The 15,094-nt window shown below is 51.8% G+C and overlaps 1 protein-coding gene and 1 pseudogene across 3 annotated transcripts in view; one reads left to right on the forward strand and one right to left on the reverse strand.

Moving 5' to 3' along the window:
• Nucleotides 1-2,488: 2,488 nt before the first annotated feature.
• LOC115856329 (transcription factor E2F4 pseudogene) lies at nucleotides 2,489-3,808 on the reverse strand (annotated as a pseudogene).
• A 1,217-nt stretch (nucleotides 3,809-5,025) lies between these two features.
• The window catches only part of LRRC20 (leucine rich repeat containing 20), a 66,587-nt gene continuing 56,518 nt past the window's right edge, over nucleotides 5,026-15,094 (forward strand). For 2 of the 3 annotated variants that reach the window (XM_030862486.2, XM_060286593.1), the window contains exons 1-2: nucleotides 5,026-5,164; nucleotides 10,965-11,103. In XM_030862486.2, the coding sequence (XP_030718346.1) occupies nucleotides 11,022-11,103 (82 nt within the window). In that variant the 5' untranslated portion in view covers nucleotides 5,026-5,164; nucleotides 10,965-11,021. The remainder of the gene's footprint in view (nucleotides 5,165-10,964; nucleotides 11,104-15,094) is intronic. The other variant, XM_060286592.1, reaches the window with a different exon arrangement.

Below are 15,094 nucleotides of genomic sequence, written 5' to 3' on the forward strand. Positions count from 1 at the left end.
TATGCTAACACATATATATGGAATTTAAGAAAAAAAAATGTCATGAAAAACCTAGGGGTGAAACAGGAATAAAGACACAGACTTACTAGAGAATGGACTTGAGGCTATGGGGAGGGGGAAGGGTAAACGGTGACAAAGCGATAAAGAGGCATGGACATATATACACTACCAAACGTAAGGTAGATAGCTAGTGGGAAGCAGCCGCATAGCACAGGGAGATCAGCTTGGTGCTTTGTGACCGCCTGGAGGGGTGGGATAGGGAGGGTGGGAGGGAGGGAGACGCAAGCGGGAAGAGATATGGGAGCATATGTATATATATAACTGATTCATTTTGTTGTGAAGCTGAAACTAACATACCATTGTAAAGCAATTATACTCCAATAAAGATGTTTAAAAAAAAAAAAAAGACAATATGGTACTGGCACAAAAACAGAAATATAGATCAATGGAACAGGATAGAAAGCCCAGAGATAAACCCACACACCTACGGTCAACTAATCTATGACAAAGGAGGCAAGGATGTACAATGGAGAAAAGACAGTCTCTTCAATAAGTGGTGGTGGGAAAACTGGACAGCTACATGTAAAAGAATGAAATTAGAACACTCCCTAACACCATACACAAAAATAAACTCAAAATGGATTAGAGACCTAAATGTAAGCCCAGACACTATAAAACTCTTAGAGGAAAACACAAAAAGAACACTCTTTGACATAAATCACAGCAAGATCTTTTTTGATCCACCTCGTAGAGTAATGGAAATAAAAACAAAAATAAACAAATGGGACCTAATGAAACTTAAAAGCTTTTGCAAGCAAAGGAAACTACAAACAAGACGAAAAGATAATCCTCAGAATGGGAGAAAATATTTGTAAATGAATCTACAGACAAAGGATTAATCTCCAAAATATATAAACAGCTCACACAGCTCAATATTAAAAAAAAAAAACAACCCAATCTAAAAATGGGCAGAAGACCTAAGTAGACATTTCTCCAAAGAAGACATACAGATGGCCAAGAAGCACATGAAAAGATGCTCAACATCACTAATTATTAGAGAAATGCAAATCAAAACTACAATGAGGTATCACCTCACACCGGTTAGAATGGGCATCATCAGAAAATCTACAAACAACAAATGCTGGAGAGGGTGTGAACAAAAGGGAACCCTCTTGCACTGTTGGTGGGAATGTAAGTTGATACCACCACTATGGAGAACAGTATGGAGGTTCCTTAAAAAACTAAAAATAGAATTAACATATGACCCAGCAATCCCACTACTGGGCATATACCCAGAGAAAACCATAATTCAAAAAGACACATGCACCCCAATGTTCACTGCAGCACTATTTACAATAGTCAGGTCACGGGATCAACCTAAATGCCCATCGACAGATGAATGGATAAAGAAGATGTGGTACATACATACAACGGAATATTACTCAGGTATAAAAAGGAATGAAATTGGGTCATTTGTAGAGACGTAGATGAATCTAGAGACTGTCATACAGAGTGAAGTAAGTCAGAAAGAGAAAAACAAATACCATCTATTAACGCATACATGTGGAACCTAGAAAAATGGTACAGATGAACCAGTTTGCAGGGCAGAAATTGAGACACAGATGTAGAAAACGAATGTATGGACACCAAGCGGGGAAAGCGGCGGAGGGGGATGGTGGTGGTGTGATGAATTGGGAGATTGGGATTGACAAATATACACTAATATGTCTAAAATGGATAACTAATAAGAACCTGCTGTTTAAAAAAATAAATAAAATTCAAAAATTCAAAAAAAAAAAAACCCAAAGAACAAGAGGGGAGCTGCGGGTCAGACGGAGGCTGGACCAATCCTCAGGGACTCTCCCACCCAGATTCCTAGGACTCTCCCACCCAGATTCCTAGCTAGAGATCTCCATTCCTCCTGTTAGCAACCTGCTCCTCCCCCCGCCCCCAGCAGGTTCTCAGGGCCAAGGGTCCAGCAGAAACGGGCACATGAGCGGTACAGAGGAGCGGTGTGATCTGCATGGGGAGAAGTGAAGGAGGCTAGGCTAGGTGCTGGCAAGTGCCCAGCCCCACCCCATGCTTCCTCCTGGAGGGGGAGGGGCTGGCAGGTACAGGGCGATGGGGCTGGACGAGATGCCCTAGGAGGGTGATGGAGGGTCCTTGGATCTGTGCCACTGGGTGGCAGCTGAAACTGAACTCTGGGAGGGCGGGGGGAGGCTACCAGATAGGGGAAGTCCCCAAAAAAGGAGTGGCAAACACTTTGGTTCCACAGTGGAGCAGGCTAAGCCCCTTTCCCCTGCTCTCCCAGCACAGAACAGGTGTTGGTGCAGGAGTGGGACTTGTGGCCAGAACTGTGTAGTGAGGGAAGGCTGGGGAAGCCAGGAGTCTGCGGCTCTCAAGCTGTGTAGGGGTGGGGTGGGGGGAGGTCCCCAGGCAGCCCCCAGGTTAGACAGTCTAACCCCCAGGTTAGACAGTCTGTGTCCCAGCCACAAAGGGCATGCCCCTGTCAGTCAGAGGTTGGGGACAGGCACATCAAAGAGGTCACAGATACCTTCACTCTCATCCAGGTTGTAGATGTAGTCGTGGTCTCCATGGGATGGAGAAAGGTGGAGGAGGGGTGCAAACACTTCTGAGGACATCAGGAGCTCTGAGCTCATGCACTCTCGAGTGGGATCAAAGATTTCTGACAGCTCTTTGGGGAGCTCCAGAACACCTGTGGGGTCTGCCTTGATGGGCTCAAAGGACGTAGAAGGGTTGGGTCCGGATGAACTGCTATTGCTGCTACTGCTGTCCAACAGGGCAGAGGACTGCAGCAGCCGGGTGTACAGTGCTGTCAGGCCCAGCGGGAGGGAGCTGTGCTCACCACTGTCCTTGCTATCGGTTCCAGGGCCACCACTCACTGTGATCTCAGCTGCTGGACCGGCCACCCCCTGGGCTTCTGTGCTGCCGGGAACAGGGTTCGGGGTGGTCACCTGGGGACTGCTTGGGCGTGAGGCATCCTGGGGCTGGGCCAGAGCAGGCTTGGGCAGAGGTGGAGGGGGAGAGACAGCAGGTGGGCTCTGGAGCAGATCTTCGGGTGGTGGCATAGGCACCGCCACGAGTGGTGAGCTCCATGCCCCCTAGTTCACCAGCAGCACCTCGATGGCGCCACTTACATTCTTCAGGTGTATCTGGTACTTCTTCTGCCCATTGAGGCCCTCTGGGATGGGCACCTCCAGGCTGGTGCCCGACGGGGCCTGGATGGCATCTCCAGCAAAGCATCTGCAGATGTCCTCATGAGTCACATAGGCCAAGCAGCTGTTCTGCACATCCTCTGTGATGTTCCGGATGCTCTGCTGCACCCACACCTTGTGCTGGTCTAGTTCTTGCTCTCGCTGCTGCAGCTCCTCCATCTCTGCCTTGAGCTCAATCAACTTGTCCGCAGTCTCTCGGGTATTGCAGCCAGGCCTCACGCCCTTCTACTGGATGCTATGCTTGGATTTTTTCTCCATCAGCCTGATACCTTCCAGCACATTAGTAATGTCATAAATCCGCCACTTCCGGCGAACAGCTAGGGTGTCAGCTGCCAGCTCGAGGTCAAGCACGCCGTCCTTTGCCTCCTGCAGAAGCGACACGAACTTGGTAGTGAGAAGTTCCAAACTCTTCTCGTGCCGGCTTGGGGTGCCCGGGGGCGGCGGTGCCTGTGGCCCAGCCTCCACCATAGCGCCCTCCCGCCACCTCCCCTCAGCCAGGCCAGGCCAGGCCGGCGCAGCCCAGGCATTCAGTTTTGAAAGACTTTCTTGGAGGTGTTTCTCATCCCCTTCCCTTTATTCCGACTCACCTATTGTAGCAGTTTCCCAGGGCTGTTGTAACAAACTGCCACAAACTAGGTAGCTGAAAACAAGAAAAACTTATTCTCACAGCTCTGGAGTCTGGAAGTCTGAAATCAAGGTGTCAGCGGAATTGGTTCCTTTTTGGAGGCTCTGAGGGAGAATCCGTTCCTTGCCTCTTCTTAATTTCTGATCTTTGCCCACATCCTTGGGATTCCTTGGCTTGTAGACACATCATTCTACCCCGCCTCCATTTTCACATGGCCTTCTCCCTTTGTGTCGATGTGTCTCTTCTCTTCTTATAAGAACACCAATCACAGCCTATGCCAGTATGACCTCATCTTAACTAATTATATCTGCAATGACCATATTTCCAAATAAGGCCACATTCTGAGGTACTGGGGGTTAAGAATTCAATATATCTTTTTTGGTGGGGAGACACAATTTAACCCATAATATCCCTCAGGACCCAAGTGAATGTGTGTTCCTTATCTAACTACCCCAATCCCCAGGGGCAGAATTAAATGTTCTTTCTTCAGGACTCCCACATATTTAACACACGCTTCTGTTTATTAGAGCATTTGACTCATTGACCACCATCGCTGGCTGAGTTAGGGGCCTCATCTCTTTGGTCCTCCCCACAGTGCCTAGTAAAGAGTCTGTGGGGAATCCTCTGTAAATGTAGGCCTGCGAAGCAGCCACCCTTCCCTGAGCCATCGTGCCGGGCACTGCACTGAACTTTTCAGGTATTAAGCCTCACAATGACCCTGTGAACTACGTTTTTATACATTTTAATTCTTATTTGATAGAGAAGAACACTGGGATTTAGAGAGGTTAAGTAACTTAGCGTAGCCAGAATTATTGCCTCTAAAAACCTGAATGGGCGCCTTGAAGGCACCACGGGAAAAGCTTCCTAGTCCCATCTTCACCTTTCTCAATGTACCCCTGATCTAGCTAATTCAACTCTTCTCCCGCGAGAAAAACAAATCTGGAGACTCAGTCCTATTAATCCTGGGATCTGTTGCACGTTCCGGTCTACACTCTCGCTGTCCAAAGCGTTTTTCCTCCAGAAGCCGAACACAAAGCAGATCCACCCTGCGGACGAGAGCGCACAGGCCGCTTTTCCGGGGGCGCCGCGTGAGGACCCGCGCTCTAATTGGTTGCGCGCGGCTGCCTGCTCCCGCCCCGGGGCGGCTCCTGGCGCGGCGATTGGCCGGGCGACCGTGCGCTCAGAGACCGCAGCCCTTCTGCCCCCTCCCGGCCAGTTCCAGCTCGCCGCTGCTGCATGGGGCGCCGCCGGCGGCCGAGGGAGCGTGACTGCGCTGCGCAGGGCGCTAGGAGGCATTGTCGCCGTAAGTGGAGCAGAGAGCGGCCCGGAACGGGGCCCCACCTTCGTGCCCCGCAAAGTAAACGTAGTCTGAGGCTAAGCGCTGGAGGGGCTGGGGGAGCGAGGGAGAGAAATGTCCCCGTTTCTGTAGTGTACCCTCCCCTCCCCCAAGTCACCCCGTGGAAGGAGCAGCGGTCCACCAGCTGCGGCTTCTGTAGTGCCAAGGGGCCCGGCGCCGCGCCGGCTCTGGCTTGCAGACTGCGGCTGGACCCCGGCTGGCTCGGGGGAGCGGGCGCCGAGGTACCAGGGAATAGGGAGCCTGGGGAAGCCGTACCGAGGGGGCCTCCGTTCCCCGCGGGAGGCGCCCCTGCTGGGAGAGGCTGTTGTAAATTTCGTCCCTGAAGCCACACTTTTCGGGGTTTGCTTCTCCTCTGGGGAGCTGCAGACGCCTGTCTCAGAGTGTTCCTCTCGGCCTCCGGGTAGCGCGGGAGTCCCCGGCCCTCAGCGTTCACCGGCGTTCTCCTTTCATTGCCTGCTTTATTCTCCCCAGTCCCCGCCTGCCTGGCGAGCGGAGGGCCGGCGACGAGGAGCCATTGGCTGCGGGCGCCGGGGGGGTGGGGAAGACGGTGAGGCGGTCCCCTAGCGTGAGGCGTGGGGACCCTGGCCTGGCCACCGCGCTCAGTCCTGGGAGGCGCAGCCCGAGGATGCTTAGATGCCCATACAGAAGCATGCACGCGGCTCTGGGAACCTCATGGCTCAAAAACAAGGCGCCAGTCCGTCCCGCTCTCGCCCCAGCGGGCTTCGTTCCCTTGGGTGGAAAAGTGGGTCAACTCTGTCTGGGCTCGAGTGGGCCTTCGGGGCTACTTGGGTCCGATCCAGCCGACTGCTTCGCACTTCCCCAGTGGCTCCTTAGCTTGGGCGGTCCAGAGGACCCGCTGCAGCCAGTGGCGGTGGGAGTGGGGGGAGCTCGCACACATGGAGCAAGAGGCTCGAGTTGCCCTTCGGAGCGGCTGCCAGGCTCTAAAGTTCCCAAGTGCCCACACCAGTAACTAAATATAGGAGCAGCTGGTGCGGACGGGGTGTCACAGCAGCTCCTTTGCACAGATCTCGGGGCTTCAGATAAGGTAGAGTTCTCACTGATGAGGGCTGGAGCCCTGGCAGAGGGTTAGGGTCAGTGTTTAAGCAAAAATCATCCCCCCCAAACCTGTATCCAGGTGAAACCAGGTTATAGATACAGGAGGACTCTATTGCCAGCTCTCACATAGCAGGACAACTTCTTTTCTGACATTCCATTTATTATATCCTAACTTAGCGTCTGTAGCGGTTTAACCACATATCAGTAGTGCCTTGGTGTGCAACAGCTTGCGAAGATCTCTCAAAAGTTATACGTCATTTACTTCTCAGAACAACCCAGTGAGGAGGATGGTATTTCCATCTGACAGTGGGACTGCTCACAACGGTGATAATTTTCCAAAACTCTGGCTGGATTAGGCTGCTTTCCTCAAAAAACCTTTCATAGTTCTCCGAAGAGAAGCAGAGGACAGACTTATAGGGTGGCTTCCAGCCCCTCCCCAAGTAATTTGGGGACAGACTGGCTTCCTGTCTCCCTCTTTCTCTCATCATTTGGGTACTTCTGCTCAGCCCCTGCCTCTGTTCCCTCTTCTCAGCCATGCCATGTGCCTTCATGGCAGAAGGCACACATGGTCCTTGGGCCTGGCCTTGTGGCCTCCAGCATCTGGCTCATTCTGACTTTTTTTTTTTTTTTTTGTGGTACGTGGGCCTCTCACTGTTGTGGCCTCTCCCGTAGGGGAGCACAGGCTCCGGACGCGCGGGCTCAGTGGCCATGGCTCACGGGCCTAGCCGCTCCGCGGCATGTGGGATCTTTCCGGACCGGGGCATGAACCTGTGTCCCCTGCATTGGCAGGTGGACTCTCAACCACTGCGCCACCAGGGAAGCCCTCATTCTGCCTTTTGTCACTGAGTCTCTCTTACCTGATGGGAAGCTTATTCTGGCCCAAGCCCTGTCTCTGTACCTTTACTCTTCCAGTGAGGGCCTTATAGAAGGGCCCAGCACACGTTTGTTGGATTTAAACATTTCCCAGGGCTATGATGCACACTCTGAAGAAAGAGGAGTTGGGGAGGGATGTGGAGAGGGATGTGTTGCTGAGGAAGCAGCAGTGTGAGTATGAGTTTGCACCCTGTGTTGAAGGGTCTCCAGGATTTGGAGCACTTTGGAGCAGTTTTCTAAGGCTGACCTCTGATGACTGGGACCCCAAACCCAGAACAGACCCATATGGGCTGGTGGTTCCTGTTTCCCCCCTTTGGGACACTCTCTGATTTTCTGCTACTACTACCCCTGCCTGTGGGGTAGTAGTAACAGAAAATCAGAGAGTGTCCCAAAGGGAGCCTGCATGTAGGGTTGGGTTGTCTTGGGGCCCTGTGGTTGTGGCCTGGTTCCAGGAGGGCTGCCTTGCGTGCTGATTGCTCCCACTGGCCGGCAAGGTCTTTCTTTCATGGAATTGCATGAGACTAGGCAGCCAGAATGGTGCTGACATGCTGACTTTGATTGACTCAAATTGTTTGCATAGATAGGGGCCCCTCATGTCCTAAGGTGGCCCTGCCTAGGAGGCTTCTCACTCAGTGAGGAGTGGGTCCATAGTTCTCTCCATCACTCATATGTGACTCAGACAATTCTCTATTTTTCTTAAAAACAGTTTAAAACCAAAGAAAGGAAGAGCAGCTTGCCTTATTTCTCCCCCGCCCCCTGTCTCTGAGGGCTCCTGTTACATGCTCAATAAATTCTTGCTACTTTTTGGTCAGAGAGGTCCAGTGTTGGTTTGGGGCTCGAAGGAGCAGTCAGGAAAGTTGGACAACCTTGTAGGACCTCTTTTGGGGACCCACTCCAGACTCTCGTCATCTCAAGTTTGTTCTCCCCTCAGTTCTGGGACCCTCCTACCCCATCTTGGGCCTTATACCACATATGGCCCTGCCACCCTCCCATTTCAGCCCTGCCCATGCCAAAAAGTGACAGGCCTTGGTCACCTGACCTGGGAGAGGGACTGTCAGCTGGAATTTATAAGAAATTCTCCCTTGGGGAATGGGTAGTTTTAGGTGAAGGGAGGGTGGTTTCCTAGCCAGTTAGTGGGGTTGGTGATTTTAGGTAGCTGGAACCTCTTGGGGGCCTAGGGCACATCTGTGCTGTATCCAGAGCATCCTCTGGAATGTCAGGGTCGTGTCCTTCTAGTGACTTACTCTGACACCTAGACTTTACAGGCTGTTCCTGCTTCAATGTCCAATCTCTTACCCACACTATAGGGTGTCTGAGCTTACCACCAGGGGTAAGGTTTTTAATTTGACTAGTTTTCTTCAATAGGTTTTTTAGCTTAAGGCACCACTGCTCCCACCTGGTGGTAGCTAGTAGAATTGCAGGCATAGTGCCTGATTGAAAGTAGCATATGCAATCTCACCAGGGTTAGCACAGACCCTGGGTAGCTTGGAGATTTACCTTACCTTTCGTCTCTGTGTGAGGCCAGGATTGCCTCAGTGATGTTCCTTAGAAAGGTCTTCCTCATCAGAAGCTCATAAGTCAGAGCTATTTCCTATATTTCCTTCCTCCCTCTTCAGTCTTATGCCCTGTTCCTAGTAGATGCTCAATACATGTTTGTGGTTACTGATGATGAATACTGGAGATAGGAAAAGGAGGGAGCATGGTATGTACGAAGGATCCTGGGCTGGGAGTTAGGAGACCTAGGTTTTTCGTTTCTGTTTGGCTGATTTACCTTCCTTCTTGGGTCCTCAGTGTTCTTATTCATAAAGGCATTAGACTGAGTCACCAAGATTCCAGCAACATTGCTGTGACTCAGGCTCAGGGGGTTGGTCTTCAAGGTAGCATGATAAAGGTGTTGGGTCCAGTTTTCCATAGTCCTCACTCTTCCCTGCTGTTCTACCCTGGACCACCTTCTGCAAGTTATCCACCTGGCATTGTTAGGACTTATGACCCTTCTCATTTAGATGGTATCTTTGTTGTAAGAGTCAGTTGACTTGTATTTAGATTTGAAACCCAAATGATGGCTGTTGATCATCATCACCATTGGGGGAAACTAACTGAACATCTGTTTCAGTATGTGGTATAAAGTGCAGCGGAAAAGCATAATATATATCTGCTCCCTGCCTTAAGCTGTCTGCAGGCCAGCTGGTGGGGATAAGTATGTATATTTTTTAAAGCTCATAAATAACCTAAGTGGCTTGAGCTAAGGCATTGCGTGCTACTGAAACTTAAGGAGGAGAGAACGCTGAGGGCTGGGGCAATCTGGGAAGACTTCCTGGAGGTGGAGAGAAGGAAGTTCTACTCATTCCTTAAAGATGAGTTCCACTGACTTGTTTGTTTGAGTCATATGGGTATGTAACTGGGATTAAGTGCTGGCATCATATCTGCACGTGTACTGTTTCATCATTTCAGCTAGCATTTATTAAGTAACTTATGTGTCCTGAGCCCTGGGCTAGAAAGATATGTATTTTTTGTTCAATCCTCATATGAACCCACTGCAGCAGGTATTACTAGATCTCCTACTCAGATGAAGAAACTGGGGCTCAGAGTAGTTAGGAATCTTTCCCAAGCCTTCTCAACTAATAAATGTCAAAGTTGGGCATTAGGCCTGTCTTCTTCCTTGGCGAGATGCAGGCACATCTGAACTCATCACTAACTCTCCCTGAGCAGCTGAGTGGGCTTGACTGGGCCTCCCTGTCCAGTTGAGCACATGTGGACTTTTTCTTGGTATCTGTTTGTACCCTCACCGCCTTCTCTCTGCCCTTCACATTCTTCTGCCTTTGACCCTCAGATGTGTTCATTAGAGCTCCTTGAGCTGTCTGTGGATCTGGGATTGGGATCCAGGAGCAAAAAAGGGCCTCAAATTCATTATCTGCATGGGGTGCTGCCGCTGGTGATGTGGGTGACTTTTGTAAAGAAGTGAGCACTGGATGTAGAGTTGGGCCAGGTTAGTGCCATTTACTTACTTTGACCTTGGCCAGGTCATTGAGTCCCTCTCTCTGCCTCAGTTTCCTTCTCTAATAAAAAGGAGTTGGAGACATTTCCCGAGTCCCTTATGTCTTCTACACCTGATCGTTTTGATTGTGTCCTCACCCTTCTTTAAGCCTTTTCTCCCCAGTGATCTTGCCCCCCTTCCTTTTTCCTTGGGGTCTTGCCAGTGAACTCAGCAGCAGGCTAACAATCAGATCTGTGGCTAAAACTGTAACTTTCCCTCCATATTGCTGCATGGAAAGGGAATTCTTAGAAACCACCCACCAGCCAGACAGTGAGCTCTGGCCAGGCAGGGCTGTGTTTCATTTGCCTTTGTGTCCCCGCTTCCCGCCTGCGGGAGGAACCTGGCAGAGGTGGCTGAGGAGGCCTGGGAGCTGGAGCGGTTGTCCTGTGGACTGGGCTCCGAGCCTGTGGGATGGAGGGACAGGTGTCTCTCCTTGCACTTGTGTACCCACCTTCTCCCCACTGCTCTGCCTGTTAAGTGAGTCACAGGCCAGCACGCACCTAAATCCTCACATCCTCCTGGCCACTGGTTCAAGCCCTGGCAAGGTCGTATGTGTCAGTCCTCCCAGGAAACTGGTAGGGCTGGGTGGATGGGCAGATCAGTCACTCTGAAGGCTGAGCCGGATGTGGCCTGGGCTCTGGGCCCCTCAGGAGGAGGTGAGTGGCCTGGACCCCTCCCTGCGTGCTTCCTGCAGCCTGATTCCCCGGGGAGGGTGGGTCAGGGGTGGGTCCCTGGCTGGTGGTGGGCAGGCGCTTCATGGCCCTGTGTCTTCCCCAAGCGCAGGTCCCTTTATGAGCAGCAGACCAGCCTGGTGGCTGGCAGCAGGACACCTGAGTCTGCATGCTGAGGAAGATGGGTGAGGCCGTGGCCAGAGTTGCGAGGAAGGTCAACGAGACAGTGGAGAGCGGCTCCGACACCCTGGGTGAGTGAGGGCACGGCTTTTCCAGCTGTAGGGCACCGTGTACGTGGTTTATTGAATCAGTTTGGAAATGAGATAGAAAGGGAAGGTGAAAGACACAGTATCAGCATGCACCCCTCGCCATGAGGAGCTGTGTTCCATGGACTTTTGTTTTTTTTTAAATTTATTTTTGGCTGTATTGGGTCTTCGTTGCTGCACACAGGCTTTCTCTAGTTGCGGCGAGCGGGGGCTACACTTCGTTGTGGTGCGCAGGCTTCTTATTGCGGTGGCTTCTCTTGTTGCAGAGCATGGGCCCTAGGAGCGCGGGCTTCAGTATTTGCAGCATGCGGGCTCAGTAGTTGTGGCGCGCAGGCTCAAGAGCTCAGGCTCAGTAGTTGTGGTGCATGGGTTTAGTTGCTCTGCGGCATGTGGGATCTTCCCGGACCAGGGATCGAACCCATGTCCCCTGCATTGGCAGGTGGATTGTTAACCAATACGCCACCATGGAAGTCCCTCCATGGACTTTTTATTGCAGTTGTGTTTAGTTTGTGTATACGGGGTCCCAGCGTAAGATATATTTCTTACTATGGGTCATAGTTCACAGAGGTTTGAAAAGCACCGAGTAGGGCTTCCATCTGCCGGGAGCGTGTCTGCCTGCCCTCAGACTGCTGATGACTCAAAGTGTGTATGTGCCCTTGGACCAGGTGGCAATAGGTGGCACTGCTGGGTAGCCCCATGTGCCAGGCCCTGTGCAGGTGCCTCCCAAGCGTTGCCTTATTGAATCTTCACAACTTCCCTGTGATGGATGATACCCACCAGGCATGACTAGCCTCGGATTTCAGATGAGGAGATGGAGGGTCGAAGGCAGAGTGGGCTTTTTTCAGGTCACACAGTCAGGCGGCCCCTTTTCATTCCACTGTTTTAATTGAATTGTGTCATATATTGTTGAATTGGTTATTGCGTTTTAGCCCATGCAGCTACCCTAAGGCTGTAAGCACTTAAGCAAACTATCCCATTTAATTGAATTCAGCAGATATTTGTTGACGATCCACCACGTGCAAGAGTTAGCGGGGGATCGTGTGTGTGTGTGTGTGTGTGTATGTGTGTGTCCCGCTGGAATGTAAGTGCCGTCTTAGAGCCACAGGTGTGTTGCAGGAACACAGAGGAGGTGAACGCAGGTCTGCCTGGGGGATGATTGACGGGGTGGGATTTGAGTTGGGTCTTCGGCACACAGAGGAATTTCACCGGCAGGTTAGGGATGTGTGTGCCTGTGTGTGTCTGTGTCTGTCTGTCTGTTTCATGAAGGAGCCTTTGCATGGAGGTTACTGCCTGGTAGTGGCCCAGAGACTGGAAAGGTGGAGCGTTTCTGTGAGCACCCATTGGTCAGGTGTGTCTGAGGGTCCTGGGGCAGGGGGTGGTGGCCCAGAAAGTGGAGGGACACTCAGCCTTCCAGATGCACTTGGTCACCACCTCTTCCAGGAAGCCCTTGGCCCTGCCCCATCCACCCCTTGCTCCCTTCCTCCTCTGTGGGACTCATTCAGTGTCCCTGGAAGGGAGGGATCCTGTGGTCTTTTGTCCCCCACCTGCCAAGAGCCAGAGCAGCGTCTGGCACTTTGTAAAGCACGTAGCGGTGTTTACTGAACTGAGCGATAGTGAGAGAAGCATCTCCTCTGTCAGCAAACAGACTTGAAGATTGCTGTTGGTTTTGGAGGGAAGTCTGGCAGGGGGTGGTGCCGGGGGGAGCCTTTGGCTGGTGCACTGAGGGCTGTGGGCCCTCAGGAAAGGAATTCTGGAATCCTGTGCTGGTCACTCATACGGTTGCACTTACCCGAGTGCTCAAGGCTCTCCACCACTGATACGGCCTGGATTTGAATCCCCACAATGCCACCTACTAGCCTGCTTCCTTCGCAGATTGCTTTACCTCTTGGAGCCTTGATTTCTTCATCTATAAAATGGGATGGTAATTGTGCCTGCCTCATCAAGGGAGCAATTGTAATGTCTTAAGGTGCTTGGCATGAGTAGCTCAATAAACGGCAGCTATTATTTTTAATTTTTCTCATCTCCAAGGGCTGGAGGTGGGGCCTAAGTCCCTCCCTTCCCCCACCACCAACGCACCTCCTCCAGGTGTCAGCCAGTCACCTGGCTGCGTGTCCCCACTTGCCTTGGGATGGGGAGTTCAGTGCAAATCGACGGATCTCAGTGGTGAATAACCTACCCCTACCTTAAAATGGTGCAGGGGAGAGGGACACATGTGCAGCTCATTCTCATCCAGATGTGTGAAGGGGGCAGGGTGGAGGGGCAGCAGAGCTGGGAGAGTGGAATTCTGTCCTCCTGGGGACGTGCTGTTTGAGGGAGGATTTCAGGAGGCAGCAGTGAGGAGGCGGGTGTCCCAGGCACCGGGAGGGCTGCGCCTGAGTGGGGGGCAAGGCCGCTGCAGAGTTGCCGCTGGGGATGGGGGAGATGAGGGATGCCACTGGCAGGCGGAGAGCCTGCAAGGCTGTGTTGAGTTTAGACTTCCATGTCTGAGGACCAGAGATTGCAAATTCAGTTGCCTCTGCAGGCCAGGTGGGGATTTCTGTGAACAGAGTGGATGCCCTGCCTGGAGTGAAGTGTGCAGGACGTCTAGGGTAGGGCACTCTGTAGCCAGCTTCTCTCTCTGCCCGGGTCATGCCCACTGAAAAACTCAAGCCAGGCCTCTGGCAGCCCTGCCTGGCCACTGCAGTGCCTGGGATTGGAACCCTAAGTGGCTGGCATCAGCGCCTGGGCCCTCGCTGTTCTGGGGTGGGGGGCAGATGGTTGCTGATCGCCGGTCAACTTGGGAGAGGAGTTCAGTGCTTTGATGGTCTTGGCTGAAGCTCGAGACTTTCACATGGAGGTGGCTGGGTCTTTAAACTCAGGGCTGAATGAGGGGGCCTTTTTACTTCTTCAGTGCCCGACGAAGAAGCAGAATGTCAGAGCAGGCCCCTGTGGGCGCCTGCAATCCCGACCCTTTGGCAGGTGGAGCTCATCAGGCTCGTGCAATCTGAGGGGTCAGCAGTCAGCACGCATTGAGCACCTGCTGTGTGCACAGTGCTGGGGAGCTCCCAGGGATACGTGCAGTGGAGTTCTGGACCTGAGACTGGCCCGCCACTAGGACAGCAGTGACTGATGCACGGGCTCCATGCTGAGCCGTGTCAGATGGACTACAGGTGGTGGTAATTCAGAGGTGGGAGATATTGCTGGGTGTTGGGAGTCTGGGAAGGCTTCCTGGAGGAGGTGGGAATTGATGTGGGTCTTGAAAGATAGGTGAAGTAACCCAATATGGTTCTCATGTAAAAGCGCAAACAATCTGAAGCAACTAAAAAGCCAGTACTAGAAAATTGCTTGAAGAACTTTTGTTACAGCTAATATATAATGCAGTTTACGTAGCTATTAACCATGGTGTGTAAAATTTCATTACGTGCTTCCATGAGGACTGGCAAATTCTCACGTATAATGTGAATTGGAAAAGAACAAGGATCCCAAACTGTATAGACAGTAAGATGCCAATTATGTTAAACATGTGTATATACATAGATAAAAATTGGAAAGAAATAAGATACAAATGGATGTTAGAAAATACCATTCTTCATTTTCTGAATGTTCTATGATGAACATATTACTCTCACAAGCAGAGAAGAATAGATTTTAGGGAAAGGACCACCTGCCACTCTAGAAAGTGAAAGTAAAACCCACTTCCCAACAGCAGACAAGAGATCCAGGAGTTAAGGGAGTAGCTTCTGCTCTAAGCCCCTGCCCCTGGGTGTGGAATGAGCTTCCCTGGCTTCTCCCCTTCTGCTGAGTTTCCCAGCTTGCCTCCCTGTGCACAGGCTGGGGGCACAGGCCTGGTGGGATGTCTGTTCCAATGCTGCAGAGTGGGAGATCCCTGCAGAGGCTGGGCTGGGGAGAGCTCGGTTACAGGCTCTCACCTTACTCAGGTAGGTAACCCTGGGAAGCATCACTCGTGCTGCCCCGGCCACTCACGGGTGCACTCCAG

Source organism: Globicephala melas, chromosome 16 (assembly GCF_963455315.2).
Source record: "Globicephala melas chromosome 16, mGloMel1.2, whole genome shotgun sequence".
NCBI lineage: Eukaryota > Metazoa > Chordata > Mammalia > Artiodactyla > Delphinidae > Globicephala > Globicephala melas.